The sequence below is a fragment of the Salmo salar genome, chromosome ssa11 (genome assembly GCF_905237065.1).
Source record: "Salmo salar chromosome ssa11, Ssal_v3.1, whole genome shotgun sequence".
Taxonomy (NCBI): domain Eukaryota; kingdom Metazoa; phylum Chordata; class Actinopteri; order Salmoniformes; family Salmonidae; genus Salmo; species Salmo salar.
In genome coordinates, this window is record NC_059452.1 from 9600217 (window position 1) to 9616688 (window position 16472).

At 42.1% G+C, this 16472-nt stretch overlaps 1 protein-coding gene across 14 annotated transcripts in view; it reads right to left on the reverse strand.

Moving 5' to 3' along the window:
- Positions 1 to 16472, reverse strand: part of dgkza (diacylglycerol kinase, zeta a) — a 139750-nt gene that overhangs the window by 16188 nt on the left and 107090 nt on the right. For 8 of the 14 annotated variants that reach the window (XM_014126422.2, XM_045689028.1, XM_045689030.1 and 5 more), the window contains 7 exons: positions 15867 to 15911; positions 13675 to 13744; positions 11050 to 11090; positions 10098 to 10294; positions 7747 to 7845; positions 5338 to 5451; positions 3825 to 3881 (listed from right to left, as the gene is read on the reverse strand). In XM_014126422.2, coding sequence (XP_013981897.2) covers positions 3825 to 3881; positions 5338 to 5451; positions 7747 to 7845; positions 10098 to 10294; positions 11050 to 11090; positions 13675 to 13744; positions 15867 to 15911 — 623 coding nt within the window. The remainder of the gene's footprint in view (positions 1 to 3824; positions 3882 to 5337; positions 5452 to 7746; positions 7846 to 10097; positions 10295 to 11049; positions 11091 to 13674; positions 13745 to 15866; positions 15912 to 16472) is intronic. The other 6 variants (XM_045689023.1, XM_014126419.2, XM_045689024.1 and 3 more) reach the window with 5 other exon arrangements.

Here is a 16472-nt window from a genome sequence, read left to right on the forward strand (position 1 = left end):
GTCGATGCACTTATTGATGAAGCCTATGACTGAGGTGTTATACTCCTCAATGCCATTTGATGAATCCCGGAACATATTCCAGTCTGTGCTAGCAAAACAGTCCTGTAGCTTAGCATCCGCGTCATCTGACCACTTCCGTATTGCGCGAGTCACTGGTACTTCCTGCTTTAGTTTTTGCTTGTAAGCAGGAATCAGGAGGATAGAATTATGGTCAGATTTGCCAAATGGAGGATTAATGGCTAAGCAAGCATTTAGTAAAGCCATATTGATATTAAAAGATTACGAGATTTGTGTGACTAAACAAAGCATTATTACAATGTCACTAGAATCTTACAAAACAAACCCATCTTGATTTTCAGGTGGATTGCTGCTGTAATTGAACATCTTCATCAGACAGAGTATACTCTTTTAGAAAGAGTCTAATCCAGGGCTCTTTAATCCTGTTCCTGGAGAGCTACCCTCGTGTAGGTTTTCGCCCCAACCCCCGTTTTAACTAACCTGATTCAGCTGATCAACCAGCTAGTTATTAGAATCAGGTGCGTTAGATTAGCAGAAACCTATAGGACAGTAGCTCTCCAGGAACAGAGTTGGAAAGCCCTGGTCTAATCTATTGGAAACCTTGATCAGTACAATCACCTGGATTTGAAAAATAATACAATTAGACACAACAGGGCAGATGCTTGCTGTGCAAAGCAACACATTGTGATCATGCTAAATCTGAGAAGAAAAGAATCCCTGTAACAAGTCTTTCCCCAAGGTCTGGGAGTCCTATATGTCTGTGGGTTACTAATGGGCCTGCTTTCCCCTGTTAGAGGTAATTAACCACACAGAGCCCACAGTCTCTCTCATCAGCCCAGGAGTCTCCCACAATTACCCAGTCTGTCTCCATCCACTCCTCACTACAGTCTCACTCCCTAGATAAATCTTTGATCAAAAGACGTTGAGCGTCTTGTTAGAGTTGCATATTTAAAACTCTTGACAAAAGGCAGCTGGCTTCCCGTCAGCTGTTACCAGCACACGTCATTGGTAGGGCTGGGAATTTCCCCCATCACTAGTGATTGGGCTGTTTGACTGTGGAGGAGGCAGACGCCAGCAATGCAAAAGTGGTAGAAATGGGTCCAGTGTTCATAAGCTCAGGGGATCATAAGCTCATCATGAAGGGAACAGCTACTGCGCCACATTCGATGAAAGCGAGAGTGGTATCATGTGGTGTTTATATGTAGGCCACGTATTGTGTGTGAGATACAGTTGCTGAAACAGAAACACGTATGAAAGATATATCTGAAGAGGAAAGTGTACTTTGATGTAGTAAAACCACACAGTTTCACCCACACTTCACGAAAACGTTATGAGTGTTCCGGTCTTACATTACATCAAACTGGATGATCAGTTCCTATACAGTGCCTGTGACAAACAGAACACTGAGGTTTTAAAAAATACTATATATGTTAGTCTGGAAACAAGAGAAGCAGACTAAAAGTAAAGAAAAAAATTATCACAAACAATAGCAGGCAAAGTATATGTTCAAGCCTTGGGCCCCTGGCAGCAATTTCCTTTGAGAGTGGGAATGAAATGTGCAGCTAAAATGTGTTGGGCAACATCAAGCCCAAAACCACTGGCCTAGCCTCTGTCGCTAATGGATTGTCAGTGTGAGGGAGATCCAGAGCAGATTACACACAGTTTACTGGAATATCTGGCTCACCTCATAATTATAGTGGAGCCCAGCCTCTACAATCCAGACGCATACATCACCACCAACCTGACAGTTATTCTCCAATCACAGAGAGAAGCTTTTATGTGTGCTCTTCCACAGTAAAACTAATGCCTAGGCATTAGCTCTGGGAATAAACATGACTCTTCAGGTCTCAGGGCAAGGTTACTCATTATGTGATCTCACCCCCTTTCCTTCTCCTCCTCCTCCTCGCCACAACGACCCCAGCGGTTGATCGACATCAAGTGATCTGCGTCATAGAATCAAGGTTGCCCGCATGACTATAGACAACGTTAATCAATTGAGCTAAAGACAAAGCATCAGGGTTGACCTTAAAAGACACAAGCCGCAAGATTTACTGCTGTCGAACGGTCAATTCAAATGAATTATTCTGTTCCAAGTCAACTGGCAGGGCTGCAGCTGGGCAGAAAAACAGACTCCAAACTGTGGCTTTAAATGGGGATAATTTTTTTCTTATTAGGAAGTGAAAAGCGAGCCTTAGAAGCCTTAAGCAGATAACAATTTGTCACCTCGGAGATCGTTAATGCAAACAGTCTGTACATTCCTGTGTAAGTGAGAAAAGACTGCTGGTCTCACAATAAGGTATAATAGGCAATTAGAGGACCTGGTGGATCGGTTCAGCACGTAGAGCTTTCCAAAACGCAAACACTGAGTCAACAGTGGTATGGGCATGCCATCTTTTCTTACCATCGTTAATTTAGCAAAGTTTCAGGATGTTTTGATGCATGCTGGACTGTGCGCTCTGGTATACCAGAGCTCCCTACAGTATTTATTGAATGGTAAATACAAGGTTTCCATCATACTGTATACATGTATTGATTGTGGTACCCTGAGAAGGGAGCTGCTGTCTCCTTCTACGGTCCATGCAGCCAAAATACACTCTACAAATAACAACCACCTTTTCTAGGAAGAACACGCATTACACTCGGGTGAGCACTATCATTACAAAATACAGTGAATAAAGAACATAAATGTGACAGCTTATAACGCCACCTCAGTCGATGTTCCATCTTCATTTAAGCGGATTTGTTGAACAAAACATCAGAAGAAAAGCTGACAGTGATTTGCTTTGTATCAAGGCTCAAATACCCTCGCTTTTAAGACTAGCTGATAACTGACTAATTACCCATTCGATATAAAAACAAAGCCCTTGCTAGCATCCTAAGCATTTTACCCGGACATCAAGAAGAAGAAAAAAAAGCTCTACATCTCAAATGAATTACGACATTGGAAATAATTAGAATTGCACGACAGGGAAGCATAACACAGGAAGATATCTGGCAAGGAAAAGCTACAAAATACATTAATCAGTCTGTTTGGCAGATCACTGAGGTGACAAGCAAAACTTAAAATTCTGGGTAATTTCATGCGGCTCCTGTTTGGAGTGGCTTTGCGGTGCTGCGCACATGACAGCGTTCAGAAGATGTAACTTCTCATTAGTCATCTCAGAGGACATGGAGAGGATCCATCATGCAAATCTGCCTCCAGACGAGACTCAATCAACAGTGAATTAGCGTCGCTGAAAAACATGAGTGGCAAAACAATGACACATAAATCATTGTAAAATCAATATGTGAGGATGTGCCTGTCTGTGAGTACTCTAAGGCAGTCTCTGTCTCTCTCTCTCAGCTGTCCAAATGGAGCTATTTGTATGTAAAGAGGGGATGGGGCACGGTGACAGCGAGAGGGAGCACATGGGCCTGTTTGTGCCATATGGTTCCACCAGCAGCTGAATGTCATCCCCACATTCTCACTAGCATCCTGCCAAGCTGGGACGTGAAGGTGATACCATTGTAAGGACAATGTTACCATGGCACAACATTTCAAAGATCTGATTCGCTCTCTTCACTGGGATAGTACTGGACAACATGACATGTCCGGCACATTGCGTTGAGGTCTGTGATAATGTATAGACTCCAGACCAAGGAACTGGTAATCAGAAAGTTTGCTAAGTTTGCTAAAGTTTGCTAAGTAGAACGTTTGCTAAGTAAATGCATTCTGTGACAGAGTGTGCAAAGGGCAGAATTGAGAAACTTGGTGACTTGGTGAAGAGAAAGTAAGTGAATGTGGTGAAAGGGGGCTTTGATCTCACCTCAATGTTGGGTTGAAATCAGCTGCAGTGGTGTTAGATCGATGGATACATCCTGCCCTTTAAGACAACAGCAAAAAAAAAAAAAAAATGGATGGATGGATGGACCAAAATAACTAAACAGATGAGCACACAAATGATAAATTATAAATGTATAAACATGGTAGAAACAAAAACAGAAACAACTGGAAAGCCTCTACAAAAAAAAAAAACTCATTTTGAGAATGTGTTATTGGCATTGAGATTGTACGGTCGAGTTAAGTTCATCAGCTGCAATTATTTATTTTTTTTAAATACGACTCGCGGTATGCAAAACTTACAGAAAGTGCACTTTCACTCAAAGGAATAGTAGCGCTTCACCCCTTGTAACTGTATTCAATTTTCACAGCCCACTCCGGTCCAGGCACAAAGACTATTACAGTGCTATAGGTACGGCAATGGAGCGCTGCTAGCCAACCCTTCTTTTTTTAGTTTCATTTTCCAATTTTACCTTCATTGTGCCATGGCAAAATGGGATCCAGTGGTGACGAGCGACCATGGAGCCTCACGGTCCCTGCCGTTGGCGTGGCCACAATATCAAAGAACAGCCTAATGTCTATATATTTCACGGCAGATTCAATTAGGAAGGGCGAGTCTGTGGTGGGTGCTGTTATACATTTTCCCTCCTTCTCTCTGGCCCCAATATAGGGAGGTAATATAAACAAAGCACGATCAGCACCAAAAACAAGTCCTACAAACCATTCTCAGTTCATAAACACTTAAGAATGGATGACATTATGAAAGCAAAAACGGTTTGTTTTCATGTGCTTGCCAATGAAAAATAATAATAGTAATAATAATAATAAAAACCAGCATTTCACTGCTTGTCAGTTTCACGAGACTCAAGAAGGTGAACCATAACACTTTCCTGAAATGATGGACCGTGACAAACACGTACAACTCCACTGTGAAGAATGCATTTCCTTGCAAAAAAAAACTGGAATGGTACAGTATGGCGCTTTATTGACCCAGTGACACCGCAGACTACGTCATGGAACAATTCCTGGCCTAAGTAGATTTGTACACCTGCATGGAACCATACTCTAACAGTGTCACAGGCAAGACCCTTTTCTAATGTCCGACCCCTTCCTATTCAGTCCAGGCGAGCGTGACAGGAAAGGGGATGGAGGCTACACCGGTTCTGTCCGATAATGAGGGTTGGCTAAATCTCCACCCAGCCTCATTCTACTCCTGAGCATATCACACCCTGCCAGGGATATGGCCATGGCTTAAAACAGTCTGGCACTGCCGGACCTACACACAGTGGAAGTTAAACACTGTGTTTTAAAGCCCTCTTACAATGGCGTAGTGGGAGGCTAGTATGGCTAGCTGCATTGTTTGAATTTCGACGTTAAGTAGCTTCAAAGATAGAAGTGTGTTACAAGAACAAAAATCAAAGCTGTAATATGTGATTTGGGAGATTGGTGGCTGCCTCTGTCGGGGGGTACCACCGCTGCGTTTTAGTCTCTCTTCTCACCTGGTGAGGGCAGGCTTACTGGACCTGAGGGAGCCGCTGTGTGCCAGCGCCTCCACCACCGAGCTGTCGCTGGATGTTCGCTTCCTCTGAGTGGTCTTCTGGAGCTCCGTGATCCTGTGAGAGAGAAGGAGAGAGAGAGAGAGAGAAGGAGCGAGAGAGAGATACAGTGCGTATAAGAAATAAGAAACAACGAGATTCGAGACGGCCTAGAAGGCGTCACACATTGAATACATTATGGAAACGTCAGAGTAGTTAGACTACCGTTTCTATTCCCGCTGGGTCCTGAAGCGCGGTAAACATTGAAGCCTTTTTTTTGTTAGAATAATAAAGCAAGGGTATATCACAGGTGGGCACCGTATATATAACAATAAAGTGTGTTTATATTGCTGGGGGGGGGATCTAGTGCAAATACAACGAAAAAAAAGGTACCACCTGTATAGATGAACCCATTTAGGAAGATTGAAACCAGAACATCCACATCATTGGGAGCAGAGTGCATAAGCAAAAGAGAGAACTTGAGTATATGAGAGAATTATAGAATGATGGGGTCTAAAGAACAAAGAAGAAGGTTCTTCTAATGGTTGGAAGTTGCAGTTAATGAAGACATGCAATATAAATGTTGCTGTCATCCAGCGCCTACAGTACTTGCTTTGAAGCTTATTTTCCCCCAATAAGGTCAAAAGAGTGTTAAAATGATAAACTTGTGTTAGATTGTTAATGCAACCAATAATGTCTTGGTTCTAGTATGACTGAACGTCTTTTTATATTCCATTCAAACTGAAGAGCTGCAACAAAAGAGCAGAAGCGGGGTGCGGATCATTATTTCAATCGTTTGGGGTCTTGTTGTGGAGAGCAATGATCTGAAATATGCTGTGGTGCTGGGTCTGTCTGTCTACCACCAAACTGCTCCACCTCTCCCACATTCATCACATTAGTCTGTCTGACTACCAACCAGGACCAGAGGAACAAAGAGCAGACACCCAGCATACAGGAAAAAGTGTCTGCAATGCTAACAGAACATGCAAAAGCTGTTCAAATTATTATGGGTGAAAATCTTTTGGAATATAGGAGTAGGGATGCTGTTCAGATCAATTGGGGAAAGTCAGAAACTCACTAAAATAGTGATGCTTTTGCAGGGGGAAAAGTTGATTGGCAGGACTTGAACCAGGGATGTGCAGAGCCTAGAAAATGCAGAGATTCTCAGGAGTGAACAGTCTGCACTTGTGTTCTAATTGAGATGTGCACAGCTGCATACACATTGTCTGTTCAATCGGATTGGGGATTTATGAAATATTGATCATATGACAAAGATGATGAAAGCCTCTGACATCAAATTAATAAGACTGTTTTCCAAAAGATCTAAAAGCTGACATCTTTAACTAATAAAGAAAGATCCACAGCAGGACTAGTTTGTATGTTATTTCCAGGACTGTGGAAGTACTAAAAACAAAGCTTCCATTGTGACAGAGAAAGAACATTGAACACAGGAAACGACAATATTATTCGAGAGCATCATGACTCATGAATGTGTGTTTAGTCATCTAATTGCTCTTACTGTATATCTGACCCTGACATAGACCTCATCGATCTCCCCCAAAACCCTAAACCTAACCTAGGCTAACCCCATGCTCAGCTGGGCCAATTCCCCATGTTTCGTTTGGAGCTAAACCTACTCTCTGGCTGCCTTGAAAGAAGTTCGACTACTATGGCCCAAAAAAAAATAAAAAAATGCTAACAACTTTATGGAGACAAATCCCGCTTTGACAAGACTATAGCGTCAAATGCCAAACGGATAATCAGATTGGGAGTGAGCACCTCTCACCCCCGATCTCAGTTGTCATGTTCTATTGTGAGCATGTGTGATTATCTCCATTTCATAAATGAAAAAAGAATCTTGATTCTAAAGAAGGTGGGAGTGAAACATAAGCAGTGAGGCAGATTGGCACTGTACTCATTCCCATTCCAGAGGGAACACTGAGTTTTTGTTCATCACCTCCCACATTCATCCTCCTCCACCACCTATTCCAACCCACACAATCAACTTTGCATTTGAAATAAAACCAATTGCCCTGGCAACACACACATGGCTTACAGAAGCATCTATTTTCAAATGATTCAAATGTTATATTTTGAGGAAAATAGAGCAACACAGTACACACTTTGTTGTTAAACTGCGATTCCATGAGCTTGAATGTGTTCCACCCACAAAGATCTTGGACTTAGTGTGTTGATCACTCTAGAGGCTTATATCAAGGACCCAGAAACCCCTGCTACATCCAAGAAAAACTCAAAGGAATGGCTATAGGGAGAGACACGTCCATGGGCCGAGTAAACAATCTTGGGAGGACAAGGTAAGTTAAAGAGGAGGAGGAAAGGAGAGGTGAACAGGAAGGAAGGACAGATCGATACCTCTTCCTGACAGGAAAGGGGAAGCCGGAGGGAGAGAAGAAGTGGGATTTCTTGTGTCTGACGGCCATGGCCTCGCTGTCCGATTGTGGGCTGGTGGGACTGATGGTAAGAGGAAAGGGCACAGAGAGGAAGAGGAGTGGATGGCGGAAAAGTAGGGCAGAAGGAAGGGCAGATGGGAGGAAGGAGAGAGAACAGGAACAATTCAGGGATGTTTTACTTTAAAAACATGCCCCCCCCCCAAAAAAAAATCCAATTAGCCTATTAGAAGCTTCTAAAGCCATGACATAATTTTCTGGAATTTTCCAAGCTGTTTAAAGGCATAGTTAACTTAGTGTATGTAAACTTCTGACCCACTGGAATTGTGATACAGTGAAATAATCTGTCTGTAAACAAAAAAATTGTTGGAAAAATTACTTGTGTCGTGCACAAAGTAGATGTCCTAACCTACTTTCCAAAACTATAGTTTGTTAACAAGAAATTTGTAGAGTGGTTGAAAAACATGTTTTAATGACTCCAACCTAAGTGTATGTAAACTTCAAACTTCAACTGATCTGTGACTAGGGAAAGGAGGACAAAGAAGCCGAGGATCTTCAGAGCCAGTAGCAGGAATAGTTAAGAAATGGTACAAGATCAGTTCAGCAAATGAATTGGTTCTGAAAAAAAGGATGCAAATAATGTAACAGTTGGGATGTGCATCGTCTAAAACATTCCTTTGATGATTTGATACATTGCCAAGAGACTACGGTGGCATTCATCTATGGAAAATCGCCTCCAACACAGTGCATCTTCCAAACATCAATGTCCAGGTGTTCCTGTTCCAAGTATTGTAACTACTACTGCAGGACCTGAAAAAGCCCCCCCCCAAAAAAACCCTGTCACAGCCTGTCAAGGATCCAAAATGGCCTTTTATTAGGAATTCTATTTCAAGTCCCGGCCAGCAGCATGAGAGAACATGGCAAAAATAATGTGGCCTCTGCTTTGAAAGCATCAAAAGACAGTCTGTAGAAGATGTGCCAATAGACCACGGAGCGGGAAGAGAGGGAGAGAGAGGCTACAATCCCACACGCCCTCAGATATAGTCTCACCATGTTTACTTTGGAGGGGGAGCGTGTGGGTCGGGTAAGGATCTGCCTCTGCCATGTTTGAACTCCATGAACCTGTCGCCACACCTCTTCGTCAAAACGCTCCTTAAATCCCTAAATGGACGGGGGACAGGGGCCTGAGCTAAAGTGTCGAGAAGAGAGACTTCCAACTAAGGTGAAGTTACTGTAGAACAGAACTCCACAGAAATTCCTCTACTGTACAAGATGAACGGCATAAAGAGCAATACAAGTTGATAAGCTAGACTGACATGGAGAAGTGCTCAGGTTTTAAATGGCCGACCGCTTCTAATGTATGTGGAAAATGATTCTAGGAAATATTGATGAATGCACAGCAGATATGAAAAGACAAGCTTATCATGGCAGTTTATTCCTTCTCGTGTTCAATTGTATAATACTTTAACACGATGGTACTACTTGAATAACTTGGTTGACTCTTTCCGTGTGCATTGCTTGAGTCATTCACAAAGGGCTACAGAATGTGCAGGGGAGTTATTGTGGAAAATGACAGAACTATCCACACCTGGCACACAGACATCCTTCTTCTAAAAAGATGCACATACAGAATGTGGAGGTGGTAATGGAGTAGTAGAGGTGCATGCATTTTCCAAACTCTTAGCAACGTAGGGACCACTTTGTATTGTTCAGCCATGAACAGACAATGGCCGGGCTTCTCTCTTTGTTAAATTGATGCATGTACTGCTATGAGGTGGAGCATTTCTGAAGCCACTCTGAATTCAGGTGAGTGTGGCCCTTCTCCTTCCTAGGGTGATTATGAAGACAGTCCAGTGGTTAGAACTTAAATGATTCATAGATTTAATGTGTGTGTGTGTGTGTGTGTGGGGGGGGTGTTAATGGGCGAGCATGGCCTCTGCATTCAACCCTACCGCCTCAGTAATAATTTAGCAGGGCAAAATCAGCATGGTCCCTGTGAGGAGTGTGCAGTTTTATTGTGTTATAGCATTCATGCCCAGACATAGATTCAGCCCACGGTTTACTCAGCCTTTATTTTTGTGTCCTGGACCTGGGGCACTCCAGTCGGATTATTACTACACTATTTCAGCCTGTCAAAACAGCACCGCCGGAAACCACTTGAAAACAGACTGGTTCACAGTAAATGACCTGGTATGCATTCACTGTTATAACCCCATAATGCTCCAGCGGAGCTGCCTCATCCTTTATCAAGTGCTCTAAAATTATCTCCAACAGAAATTCTAATTATTAGCCGTGAGCAGCAGCTGCTTCTCTTACCTGGGTCCCGGTGAGGGGGGAGGAGAAGAGGAGGAGGACGGGAAGGCAAACTTGCTTGATGCCTCTGGGAGTTCACCAGAAGAATCGACCAGATCAGGCATCCCTGGTGAGGTGCTCACCGTCTCCGTGATGACCAGCTCAGGGTCCAGAATGAAGAGCTCGTCTTGGGATATCTCGGTCACATAGTTTAGGTGCTCCTGTTATGGAGAGAGAAACCATAACCACTTATGTACAGATCGTAATGGCCATTGAAAATGTTACTTGTTCTTTATTTTGCTTTTGTTATAGGTGTTCCATTACTCTGCATAATCAATGTATTCAGTGGTGTAAAGTACTTATGTAAAAATACTTTAAAGTACTACTTAAAAAGTTTTTGGGGGTATCTATACCTTACTTTGAATATTTTGGATTACTTTCACTCCACTACGTTCCTGAAGAAAATAATGTACTTTTTACTCCATACATTTTCTGTGACACCCAAAAGTACTTGTTACATTTTGAGTGCTTAGCAGGACAGGAAAATGGTCCACTTCACACACTTATCAAGAGAACATCCCTGGTCATCCCTACTGCCTCTGATCTGGAGGACTCACTAAACACACATGCTTCGTTTGTAAATTATGTTGGAGGGGGCCCCTGTCTATCAGTAAATTAAAAAAAAACAATACAATTATGCCATTTGGTTTGCTTAATATAAGGAATATCTCATTATTTATACTTTTACTTTTGATACCGAAGTACATTTGAGCAATTACATTCACTTTTGATACTTAAGTATATTTAAAACTTCAATACTTTTAGATTTTTACTCAACTAGAATTTTACTGGGTGACTCACTTTTACTTGAGTCATTTTCTATTAAAAAAGGTATCGTTATTTTTACTCAAGTGGGACAATTGGATACTTTTTCCACCACTGAATGTATTATTATCTAGAAACGGCACACACTCACCTGAGCACGATCAATTCTGTAAAATCGATCTGCAGTCGTGGCTAGAAGGAAAACAAGAAGGAAAAAAAATCAACGTATAAAAAGTAGGGGATTTATAGAGTAAACAATATGAACATTGGCGTGTACGCATACACACACACACACACACACACACACACACACACACACAGTGTTCTAATGAGGCCAGAGAGGGCTGGTAACTGTGCAGGAGCTTAATCAAAGCGTTGACCTGATTACAAACAGCTCCGAAGCGCACCATGCCTTTGCCACATGTTGTTAAATGAAGGAAAAGATGGGTAATCTGTATAATGAAAACAGAACAAGTAGGAGAATAGGGACACATAATTGGCCCAGTGACTTGGGGACATTACAAGTAGAGTCAAAGGGTTCTGGTAGTGGGTGTAATTCTAGGTGAGACAAAATGACAAAAGATTTGTCATTAGGCAATGACCAGTAGACAAACCCTACTGCAAATCAAGGAAGTTATGATAAACCCATTGACTTTTCAAAAGATGCATTCAGTTTGCAGGGTGTTGGGGGACTGTACCGATCATCTCACACTGTCGCCAGCCAACTAGTTACAAACAGATTCACAGGAGACCGGATATCATCATATGTAAATAGAATTGTGTGTGCTCTTCAAAAGAAAATCAAACACACTGTTTAAAGACTCATGAGTATGGACAACACTACATCTCAGGGTAAAAACTAAGACAAGAGAAGTAGCGTGTGGGGGGAAAACCTCTACATGGTTGTGGTCTAGTGATCAAATACTTTCTACAGATGGTCATCTCCCACCAGCCAGCAGAAATTCCACTAAACTAACTGTCTCACCCCTCTCCCCTCCATCCAGCCGCCAACCCCGTACTGTTGGACTGTACCAGTAATTAAGCTTCACGCTGCCATTCTGTCTGAGGAAGTGAGCTCTTCCCTAGCCCAGTGGGAGCAGACTCAAAGGAGGTGTGCATTGGAATTAAGTCGATCTGCCAGGCTTCTTCCTCTCTACTCAAAAAGACGCCAAGAAAAAGACCCCTCTGTCCTCCACAGATGCTGCAAATTGAATTTCTGCCAGCTTCACTGAGCAGAATAACCCAACTTTTTTTTTTAATAAACTGTACGCTTAAGAATATCTCACAGACAAGCACATGAAGTTTGCCCAGAAGATTAGATTAGTTGAAGGTTTTTAAAGGCAGGTCTGTGTACTGCATGTTTCTCAGCTTCTCCTACATATCTGGGAAGGTGTTCATTCGTCATCCTTATCAGAATGTATCGAAAATGATGATGTGGTTCCCCCCCCCCCCGTCGTACTAATTAAATAATCAGTCATATCAGAACGCAGCTGGAATTCACTTGCTATGCTTCTAATCAAGAATTAGCCATGCTGTTTTGATGAGAGAGAAAACAATTATAATTTCTCCACACGAGAACTTTACAACCGTGTTTTTTGGATCTGGGCTGCTTTATTACCAGTGAATAGAAGCTCATCTGTCCTGATTTCAATGGAGCAGCTATGGGATTTAATTAAGCTTTGAAAAGCTCGAGAACATTTTGGCTGTAGATTCTAATACCCTCCTTTCTCTACCAACTATCACTAGTTAGTAAGTGAATTAACTTAGCATTCAAACAAAGATACCCTTCAGAGATCAGCTATCGTATCAGTCCAGTGTGAGGAGATGGACGATTTTGAGTTTCACTGCTGGTGGAGTGACTGATGAGCAGTAAGAGCACATCATATATGTAAACTGTGTTATGCATAGCTATTCCTAGCAATGCACATAACATGTAATTCATAATACTGAAAAAAAAATGTTTTCCTCACGGGAACTGTGGACTGTCAGTGGAATAAACGATGGCTTGATAAAACTCAACAAGAAAAGAGTTGGATATACGTAAAAGGGCCATAGATTCACAAGACATGCAGAATCACTGACAATCGTTACAGTACTATGATAAACTGTATGCTTAAGAATATCTCACAGGCAAGCACGAAGTCTGCCCAGAAGATTCCTTTTCTGCTATGCAACAGAGCAGAAACATTCAAAGCAAATCAGTGACAGTATTATTGAATTGATTTCTGTATCTTTGCACGAGAGCTGTTGATCTAAATGAATGTTAACGTGGAGCTCGGTTAAATTGAATTGGCAGAGCCTAATTCACACAAACACAGCACAGCTGCGTTCAATTATGTTCTGTAGGTTGATCTACCTAGCTTCAGTTCTTCAAAACAATGATCGAAAACAAAATGTTAAAATGATCCTCAAAACCTGTGTTTTGAACATTAACTCAGTTTATGCTGTGCATATTTGCTTGTAATGTAAAAGGTGAATCCTTAATCCTGCAGAAGAAATGCACTGACACACTAATCGTAAGGTCATAAAATGGCACTGTTCTATCATATTAAGTCGACCTTGACAAAACATGAAATTCTGCGGTGAATGAACCAAGAAAACGGTGACCTGTAAGAGACGGGAGGTTCCCACTTGCAATGCTCAGATTATGTGAAGCGGTCTCTCTTAAAACGTTGAAGATAGACAGGGGACTAAAAGAGGAGGCCCAAGAGGAATACTTCACTATAGAAAGTGTAAGGAATCAATAGCAGCGCTCCTTATAAGAAGTGGTACTTACAGTCCAAGAAGCACCACTTTGGCGAAAGCTTCTGCGAGGAAAGGGTCTTTGGTTTAGCTCCCTCATCCTCCTGAGAAAGAAAATGGGACCAATGAGATTAGTTCCACAACAGCCTGCTCTTTACACCAAACATAAATGAGACCAGAAGGCCTTGACTCTGTTTTGTCCAACTTACTGGTCCATTGAAAAAAAAACAGAGGACTCAAATAATAAAAACCTTTTCTGCTGGATGTAGGGTAAGATTTAAAGGCCCTGAGTCTTGTGTTCAGACATAGGCTTTTTGAAATGAAAAGTACTTTTCTGGGCAGTGAGTTCACTGAAAGGGCCCAGCATATTAACCCCTCCCCTACTCTTTCATATAGAGTTACATGAGTTTAAGAGGGCAGGTGTTTTCCCCCCTCAGTCACAGAATCCTTGGTCACTGTTCTGTGCACTGGCTGAACTGTACTTAACCCAAGCTTTTCTAAAAAGGTACCATAGTCCAGTGACCTTATGCAATGAGATACATTGACATAATCCTCTTCAGAACTTGATCTTGAAGGTAAGTGAATGTTTAGAGGAAAATGGGCTGAGGCAAGCCACAAAAAGGACATTTGTCTATTCAAAATGTTCAGACTGAAAGAGACCTGTTGGAATGTGACAACAACAACAGAAGTCATTTCTAGGGCCATGCCTTGGACAGGAAAACTCCAGGCCCAAGTTATAGTTGTTGGCTAAAACTAGGGCTGAGAGTTTTTCCTGATCAGTTGAACTGTGGTCAAGAAAAGCGACTACTGATTTTCCAACTTCCAAGGGGACCGGAGGATAGCAGTGTACAGAATGTTATGATACATGCACTGAGGAACTACGCTGAAAGATCCTGCTTAGCTTAGAGCACAAATACTGGATACCACCTACAAGAAAAACACACACACCCACACAAACAAACAAAGACAATCGTGTGTACACAAGGTATCCAATCTAAGGAAGACCAGACTTTTCATGGTCTCGAACAGGGAACCCAAAACATGCAACCACCAAACGAGACAGTATCAACTAGTCCACTAACTGGTATAAGTTGTAGTGCTCTCTTATATTTCAGCAAAAGTATTACTAACTGCAATAACATAGCCAAAGCAAACATAACTTCAGCAGTTTCTTAAACACTGGATGCTTGCTGCATACAAAAATCACAGGCAAACATATTCCTGATTACAATGTCTCTCATGCACACAGAAAGGGAGCGAGAGTAAACACTCACAATCACAACACATGTACAAACACATCTAAAACATGCTTCGGGGCACCGAGGAACAAGGAGAAAAACTCTTCCCAGAGGGACAGATTTGGGTTGGTTCGTATAGGGGGAACAGGGCCACTACAGATAGACAAGAGGGAAAAAAAGGTTCTCCCGAGTACAGCCTCTATTATTCGGCTATTCCCATTACGCAGACGGTTTGGCTAAGCTGTGAATAGGGATCTAAAGGAGGGCCAGGGTAGCTGGGAGGAGTGTGTGGTTATCACCGGAGACGGACCGTCTCAGCATCTACCCACAACCTCTCGCTCTCTGGGTAAGAGCGTGTAGCGAAATCACTTTGTAAAAGTGATATTTGAATATTGACGCCACACACACACACACCATTGACTGATTTGCACAGCTTATTTGTTTTTAAGGCAACAAGGACCTACAGGACGTGAGCAGTAGATTTGTGCTCTAGATTATTTTCTTGGGAGACAAAAAAAATAAGCAATGGAAGAGCTGATCAAACACACAATTCCAAGTAAAACACCTAATGCAGCCATGAGACGTGTGGCTGCGGCGCTGTCTTTGTACCGAATGTGTCTGACGGGTATGCACAGGGAGGGACAGGTTTGACAAGTGTTTTCTTTGGACTTTAAGCCTACAGTACGTATCACGTACTCAAACAGTGTGTTCGCATAGAAAATAACATGGTAATGATAAAAGGCCTCATCCTTGTTTTTGAATTCGATTATATTTGATGGTTATTGTTTGCCCCATCTGTTTGTTTCCGTCTGCGTTTGCTCCGTCTGTGAAAGTCGCTCCGGATAAGAGCGTCTGCTAAATGACTAAAATGTCCATGTAAAATGTAATCTGTGATCTAAAAGGTCGTTTTTAATTAGGGGAATGTTTCCTTTTCAGACTTGTTCCTTTCCATGCCACAGACTCCCATGTCCTGTCTCGTTTTACCAACCTGGAGCACCAGTCGATTGAAGGAGGGATGAATGGAGATGAAGTCCTGTGGAATAGCCCCAAAAACACTGTAATCCCGCAAATGGAGACTCTCCTTCCTGTCTAATGCCCCTACCCAAAATAAATCACCACATGCGGATAGGAAAGTAAGCATCTCGTCTTGAAGCTACTATAATGACTGGTTTTGGATTGCAGAAAATGGGTTGAATGTAGTGGGAGAAACATCCCCCCCTCAATTTATGCCATCTTGTTGTGTGCTATGAGTCCTACTTTATTATTTGGTGATCATATGTTTTTGAGAGTAACATATAATGAAAGTGGATGATTACACATATTACAGAAGCAATTACCATTCTGCAACAGTATTTTAGTCATCAAGCCTCCACTAGTGGCAGACAAAACCTAAATATAATTTAAGCCTTTTCTTACGACATGAGCTGATGAAAACAGCAACAAATGAGGGACAGCCGTTGAGGGATTGTAGTTAAAAATCAGGAGGAATATAATAATCAAATGATTGCAAAGAGGTGGTGCCGCTAATCGCCAACAAATTTCATGCACTATTTATTTCAATGGGTTTTGAGCCAAAAGGGACAGCGAGGTAGCT